The 8,232-nt window shown below is 41.8% G+C and overlaps 1 protein-coding gene across 1 annotated transcript in view; it reads right to left on the reverse strand.

Annotated features, from left to right (window-relative positions):
* LOC306738113 (uncharacterized protein) overlaps positions 1–7,023 on the reverse strand; it is a gene marked incomplete at both ends in the record, with an annotated part of 31,139 nt that extends 24,116 nt beyond the window's left edge. The window contains 3 exons of the mRNA XM_079219942.1: positions 755–928; positions 1,184–3,050; positions 6,753–7,023. Of these exons, the coding sequence (XP_079076068.1) occupies positions 755–928; positions 1,184–3,050; positions 6,753–7,023 (2,312 nt within the window). The remainder of the gene's footprint in view (positions 1–754; positions 929–1,183; positions 3,051–6,752) is intronic.
* Positions 7,024–8,232: the final 1,209 nt, after the last annotated feature.

The raw sequence follows: 8,232 nt of genomic DNA on the forward strand, positions 1-8,232 counted from the left end.
GCAAAGTGGACTCTCCAGTCCAGCAGAGAGCAACTTCACTCCTGAATCCTGCAGATAGTTGTTACTCAGGTCCAACTCTTTCAAACAGGAGGACTGGGAACTGAGGACTGATGAGAGCTCCTGACAGCATCTCTTTGTAAGCCTGATTTGACTCAACCTGAAAAAGAAATGGTTTGCTTTTACATCCCAGATATGTCAATTAACAGGATTCTGTGTTTTCTTGTCAAGTACATTTGTGGATTGTTCTTATGATGCAAGAGTGCAGACATATGTTCATCAAATAGACAGTAGAAACCAAAGGACTATCTTCATATACATACCGTATATGTATACATACCAACCATGTCTCCTAAAAATTACGTTCCCCCAGAACTAAAACGCATTCTCAATTACGTTTGACTAGAAACGTATCTCCTCCCTGATTACGTTTGTGTTTGACGTATTACAAATACGTTTATAATTGTGTGCTTGTGTTATTGTTTTCTTGCTTTCCTGCTGAATTTCAGCATATTTGAATTTCTAAAGTACAAGGATTCCCTCAGTAGCGGCAAGCGAAGAGGCATGGTGTGAGGCCGGTAACGGAGCCGGTCTGAAGACCGCTTGCCCGCCGGTTTGAGGCCAGTTGTAATACGTCAAACATAAACGTAATCAGGGAGGAAATGCGTTTCTAGTCAAACGTAATTGAGAATGTGTTTTAGTTCTGGGGGAACGTAATTTTTAGGAGACAGGGTTGATACATGCATATCGATCTCACCTGAGAGTCTCCAATGTGCAGTGTGTACTACCCAGTCCAGCAGAGAGCAGCTTCACTCCTGAATCCTGGAGATTGTTGTTACTCAGGTCCAGCTCTCTCAGACTGGAGGACTGGGAGCTGAGGACTGAGGACAGAGCTTCACAGCTTCTCTCTGACAGATTACAGCCACTCAGCCTGAAAGAGAATTGGTGATGAAGATGAAAGCTGACACTATTTCTATTGTCTACCATCTCGTAGCCTGATTGTATATTACTGGAAACAGCAATTACAGCAAAGAATAGTCAATACTGTAATTTTCATTTATTCATCTGTGGAGGTTCAATCATACTATAGAAACAATTTGAATGACTTTTCCATTGATCAACTAACCAACTTGTTGACTAAATCTTGCAACGACAACCCTGTGTCACAGTTAGTATCTGCACTTACAGAGCTTTGTTGGAGGCTTTGACCACTGGCAGCAGCCTCAGAAGAGTCTCCTCTGAAGCAGAATATTTCTTCAGGTCAAACACATCTAGATTGTTCTCTGATGACAGTAAGATGAAGCCAAGAGCTGACCACTGAGCAGGAGACAGTTTATCTGTGGAGAGACTTCCTGAACTCAGGTACTGTTGGATCTCCTCCACTAGAGAATGATCATTCAGTTCATTCAGACAGTGGAACAGATTGATGCTTCTCTCCGGAGACAGATTCTCACTGATCTTCTCCTTGATGTACTCAACTGTTTCCTGATTGGTCTCTGAGCTTTTCGTCTTTTTCAGTAGGCCTCGTAGGCGAGTCTGATTCGTCTGCAGTGAAAGACCCAGGAGGAATCGGAGGAACAGGTCCAGCTGTCCATTTGGACTCTTCAAGGCCTTGTCAATAGCAAACCTGTGGACCTCAGTCATAGCTGGTTTACTGAAAAGCATTTGCATTTGTTTGCCACAAGTTTGCTCTGGCTCACACATCACGTTCTTGTGTTTGTTAATGACTGCCCTCTCGACGTAGAAAGCTGCCAAAAACTCCTGAACACTCAGATGGACAAAGCTAAACATCTTGTCTTCATCATTCTTCCTCCCACGTTCCTCTTTGAAGATCTCTGTGAACACTCCTGAGCACACCGAGGCTCCACTGACATCAATGCCACTCTCTTTGAGATCTTTCTCATAGAAGATCAGGTTCCCCTCTTCCAGGTGGTGGAAAGACAGTTTTGCTAAAGACTTAATGCACTGAATGCACTTTTTTTTGTCATACTTCTTTTTTGTCTGATGAATCTGAAACACCAGGAATTCTGCGTACATCTCAGTCAGGGTCTTGGGCAGCTCTCCTCCCTTTCTGGTCTTCAACACATTCTCCAGAACTGTAGCAGTGATCCAGCAGAAGACTGGGATGTGGCACATGATGTGGAGGGTTCGTGATGCCTTGATGTGGGAGATGATTCTGCTGGACTGCTCCTCGTCTCTGAATCTCTTCTTGAAATACTCTTCCTTCTGTGGGTCAGTGAACCCTCTGACTTCTGTCATCATGTAAACAAAATCAGAATGGATCCGATTGGCTGCGGCAGGTCGTGTGGTTATCCAGAGGCGAGCAGAGGGAAGCAGTTTTTTCTTGATGAGGTTCGTCATCATCACATCCACTGAGGTGGACGCTGTCACGTCAATGTTGACGGCCTGATTTTCACTGGTAGAGCAGTCCAGATGAAGATGGCTCTCATCAAGTCCATCCAAAACAAACAGAAGTTTGAATTCACTCTTGTCGTAGTTGGTGTTTCCTGATGACTGCAGAGTTGTGAAGATGTGATTAAGAGCTTCTTTCTTGATGTCTCTGGTCTCCGTGATAAATTCATGAATGAGCTCTGACAAACACATTTTTTCTCCCTTCCATAAATTTAACTGGCGGAAGGTCAAGGGGAAAATGAGATGGACATCTTGATTGGCTCTTCCTTCAGCCCAGTCCAACACAAACTTCTGCACAAGAATGGTTTTGCCAATTCCTGCAATTCCATTCGTCAGGACTGTTCTCATGGGTTTATTTCTTCCAGAGGTGTGTTGGAAGATGTCACAAGGTTTAATTGGTTTCTCTGTTCCTGCTGGCTTCACCACCACCGTCTCAATCTGCCTGACCTCATGCTGTTTGTTGATGTGTACGTCACCCCCGGCTGTGATGTACAGCTCTGTGTAGATATCATCGAGATGCTGTTCATCCTTCTTCTGTGCCCACCCCTCTTGTGCACACATGAACTCATCCTTGAGGTGTGATTGAAGCAAGTCTTGGTAATATGAGATGTGTCGTGGCTCTGGTACTGGAACAATCCCATCTGTGTGACATAAATAGATCAAAACAATAGCATTTGACCTCTTTTCTCACAAGCATTAGTAAATGCATTACTTTGGTTTTGCTAAAGGTGTGTTGATGGGATTTCAACTAAATCTTAGCACATTAACCTATCTTTGCTTTCACTCGGTTACAATGGAGTCATGGAGTCTCACACAGAAAGTAAATAACACATTTCTGACGTCGTCATGCTAGTGTTCACATATTTCAACATATTCGGCTAATAATGTTTGATGCAATGCAAACATGTTGAACCTGGTTCCTGACTCTTCAGCTTCACAGTTCTACTGTCCACTAGGGGTGGGGGGGAAAAATCGATACAGCATAATATCACGATACTTTTCGTGGCGATATTGTATCAATACACGGAATCCAAGTATCAATCTTTTATTATATAAATTATAAACTTTTTTGTCCAAAATCAATTGCTTTTTCAGTCCACTAGATGGTGCTGTGTTATTTTCTGGTGAGGTCAGCAGAGGTCCCGGATCAGCGTGATTGGTAGGAAGGAAACAAAAATGGAGGCACCGGAGAAAGAAATTAGAAATGCGCCGTACGTCTTGAGTTCCTGTCACTCGTAGCGCCGCTGCTCGCACAGCTGATGCTCGACACACAGGACAACACTCGCAACAGAACGCCAGTCAAAGACATACAAAAAGCATGAATCAAACCGGCTGCTGGTGCTCTAGTAGCGCTGGAAGCGGCCGTCATTCCGACGCACTTCCTGGAGAAGTCGGTGAAATTCAACGGGATTGGGGATTTCCACAACAAGTATAAAGCAGAAAGAGTGGTTATTTCCATGGTGGACGGCAGAAATGAAAACTGTTTGCACAGAGATAAGCCCCGCCCCCTCTCCGGCGCGAATGACGCAACTCTGTAGACTGTAATACAAACAGTAAAACAAGAAGTTCAGTTTGTCAGGTGCAACGTGTATGACAGTTGGTCAGTGTGTCTGCTTGACAATCACATTTTGCTACAATAAAAATGATTGAAGTGAGATGAACAGACTGAACACTTTATCTTTTTAGATCAAATATGTTGACAAGATTTTCCTTTGGGGACAATTTGCAGTTGGAAAAAGGTAATGCATTGCAATATATCACAATACTCAACATATCGCAATACTCAATATATCGCAGTATCGTGATAGTATCGCAGTATCGTGATAATATCGAATCATGACTCAAGTATCATGATAGTATCGAATCGTGGGACCTCTGGTGACTCCCACCCCTACTGTCCACCTCCCCTCCCTTATTCGTACCCTCCATACATTCGACTGTTGAACTGCAGGCCTATACCTATTATATGGACATTTTCTACAATAACGACAGAAAACGTAATAAATAAATAAGTTACATTCCAATAACATAAACCAATTGATTAACAGCCCAATAAGCATTGGTTACACTTTATAATAACTACACGCTATTTAGCATTAGTTAAGTATCAGTAAACACTGAATTAATCATCTATAAAGCATTGTTCCAACATTAACACTCATTAGAATGCAATTCATAAACACAGTTATAAATGTTGTATACTTCATTAACAAGCTTGACTATTATACGTTTCATGATTGGGTTTTCTTTATAAATGATGGATTCCCCATTTGTAAATTAAGTAATAGATACTACAAACTAATTATTAATGACTTATCGATGATTCATGAGCTCATTTATAGCGTGTTAGTAAATGATTATATATTTAATTAAAAATATTATTTAAATGTAATTTATTCATGCCTTTACTAGTCTTTAGTTAAGTAGTTTATGTGGCCTCATCTAAAGTGAGGACTATCTATGCCTTACAAAGCATTAATGAATTACATTGAAAGGCCAGCAGTGCCTCAAAGCTAACAAAAGTTTCAGTTATCTTCTCAACAGAAAAGGAAAATAGACACAACACAAAGTGATAAAGAACATACATATTTATTGCAAGATGCAAACAATTTACTCATAGTGGGACACATGTTTATATTATGGGAGGCGATGCCCGTCAGTGGCCCGAGTGGTGAGTATGTTCCTCAGTTTGCTGGCATGTATTGTTGATTAGAGTGGCGGGCCGTCACATGTATTATAATTATTTTTCCCGATCAGTTTATTTTCTCACTGCGCAGCTCAGTGCACAGCTCCTGTCTGTTCCTCAGCTTCTGGCTGCGCGCAGGCGCAGCTTGGCAGCTGTTAAGCAGAGCTCATCCAATCACATTTCACCTCTGTTTCACTATGGCAGAAAAGCAGGTCCACTGAATGCGCAGGTAGAAAATCCACGGACGATCAGGGTTCAGGTGAGGTCTTAAATGGATTCTTTGTTGAGGTGTATTATCATGGCTGACAGTGTAAACATTGTCTACCTGTTTTAAGCAAATTATTATTATTATGTTAAAACATGCATGTGCAGGCTAGGCTAAGTTTTCTTTGCTTTTAGGAAACAGTCAAATTGAGCTACAGTGACCGTCAGTGTAGCTCAACTGAAGGAAGTCAGTGTAGCAGTGTCCTGGACATGGGGAGTGAACCATACCAGCTTGAACCCAAACTCATCCAAGTACAGCAACTTCACGTTACGGTTGCTCTGGACAAGATTGATCTTAAAGATGTAGGCCATCAGTTCATCTCTGTGAATGATAGACGGAGGTATCTTTTCGGTGTATTTAAAGACATTGTAGTGTTTTTTAAGCTTAGTTGGTCAAATTTAAACTTGCACAGTGTAAATGAAAAAATGTGTTTATGTGTACATTACAATGCACAAGCAATATGATAATTAATAAGGGATATTATTATGAAGGATTTGTAATTGTATGCATACTAAGGTCACTGTTTTTATTACTGTATAATGGATGTTAGACAAAGTTGCATGTTGCATATTGCCTGGAGCAAGTGAACTGTCACTTTAAGGAATTGTAGTTCTCTTGTTCGCCTGAGGTGGCGGAGCTGAACATTGACTTTTGAGATGACAGAATCAACCTTTCTGAAGAAGAGGAAGTAAAAGAAGAAGAATAGCTCCGCCCCTGAAGCTGCAGGCCCAATGAACATGGAGAGTACTGGAAAGGTGCTATAATAGGAGTCATTAACCAATGGAAGGGCTTTAAGCTCCGTGAGTGAGTATAACTAACACATGCGCAGTCGCAGGGGCTCTCTCTCTCTCCGGTGACGCGAGCGAAACAGACGTGTGGATTCACCATCGGTGGCTCATTCAACGGCTGCTTGGCTTCCACATTACTAGTAACCTCCAATCACATTCAATTCATGCAGATGACCAGCATCACCTTTATAACCTCACACGTCCCCTTGTTCGACCTACTTTGCTGAAATCATCATGGCAATTTTACTTTTACAGTTTTATCATCAGAATTTTGAACGGCGTTGTCACAAAAGGATCAAAAATTAGATACAAAACAAACCAAGCTTGCACGGCTATATTTTTCTTTGCAGAAACTGGATATAAACTACAAGAAATAGCAATTAACCCGGATATAATCTTGATTATTTTCCAAAGAATACTATCAATCCTGTATCTTTTAGCGTGATATCTTCTTATAGAGACTGTGAAAGAAAACACATCTAAAGGAGGAAAAAAAAATGTAGCTGTAGCTCGCACCCTAAGTTAAAGGAGTAGAGCATTGCTGCTCTTTATGCAAATTGTTGATGTCTTACATTTGCATTGTTCAAACATTCCTGTGACTGACCTTTTGTCCCTGAGCTGCTGTCTGGCAAACTCAGCCGCAGATCATTCCTTTTGATCGTTTTTAAAACCCGATCGGTCACCTCCACAGCCCCAGGAAGTGTGTAGTTCTGGATCATCAGATCAACGGTTTCCCACGTCTCTGCATTCTCCAGCTTGTTCTTTGGGATGGTTGAGTAGTCTTTAAGGCGTTCATCTTTCAGCTGCCACTTGAAGCGCTTAAAGTCGTTTTCTCCGAGTTCGTCCAGAGCGTTCAAGAGGGCCTCTTTAGTCATTGTGGCCCCCTGTGGAGAGCATATAATATTGTCAACCTCAAATACAGTTATGCAACATCTGTGTTTGCTTTTGCTGTTGTTCTGACAAAGGCCCCGTGTGGAAGGAATAACACCGGACGATGACGCGATAACTCTCATCTAATGTGACTTTGACGACTCACGTGTGACTCAAACGTCAACTAAAACATCCCGATAAAAGACACACGCATCAATGCTGTGTATAAATTCTGCAGCTGTACAATGAATATAAATGTAGTCAACACTCACACAGGAAGAGGAGCTGCAGAGAGTTGGGTCTCTCCAGGACGAAGAGTCGTGAAAAGCAACGTGAAACGCTCGACTAATATGTTGTGTGACGTCACCATTTAATTGTGGGCATGACCCGGCCTGCTCTGCAGACTTTCACGCCGCAAAGCGTTTCCTCACACGGGAAATGTGAGCTGTCAATAACTGGTTACTGCAGCTTAAACCACAGGTTCAAACTTTTTTTTTAAATCTTCAATTATTCGTGTCATACATATATTGATGGAGTGGCTATTCCTTTTGGCCATACAGGCTGTCGAGTTTACAGGAGTTTTAAAGTCCTACCCGGTTTTGAAATTGGGTTGCATCACACACGTAAGGAGAATCTTCACAGATGTAATTCTCTCAAATCTTAAACATACACACATGATAGGATTTGAAAAATACAGGGTGCGACCATTTTCTCTAATAATGCCTTGCAGAGGAAAAGAAAAGGTCTAAAGCAGAAGGCAAAGTGAGACTCTTTAGCAAGAACTTGTGATGAGATTTTAACGGTAGTATAGCAGCTCTCGTCCGTCTTGAACGTCCTGTGTGGTACTACTGCCGGTATGGCTAAAAGCTCTGAATGTTTTTCCTTTTAGCCCTTACTTTCACCGATGCCTTCTGGGCCATGTGGGATCTTTTTTGAAACGATGGGTTGAGTCCTTACAGGAAAAACAAACTTCTGATTTCATTTGTTTCATCGCTTTAAGCCAAAACTTGTGGTTTCCCCAGGAAAACCCTCCCCAGCACCTTTGCTCTTTTCTTCATAGTCCTGTCATTGGTTTCCTTTGCTATTGCCTTCTGGTTTGGATTACTGAAGTCTGACCAACAGTTACCTGCAATCCACACAGAAACCGCCTCATCCCTGTGAAAGCAACTGCTTCCATGTAATTCTCCTTTTCTGTTTACTTAATGTGAGATTTA

This window comes from Taurulus bubalis (assembly GCF_910589615.1).
Source record: "Taurulus bubalis genome assembly, chromosome: 6".
NCBI classification, from domain to species: domain Eukaryota; kingdom Metazoa; phylum Chordata; class Actinopteri; order Perciformes; family Cottidae; genus Taurulus; species Taurulus bubalis.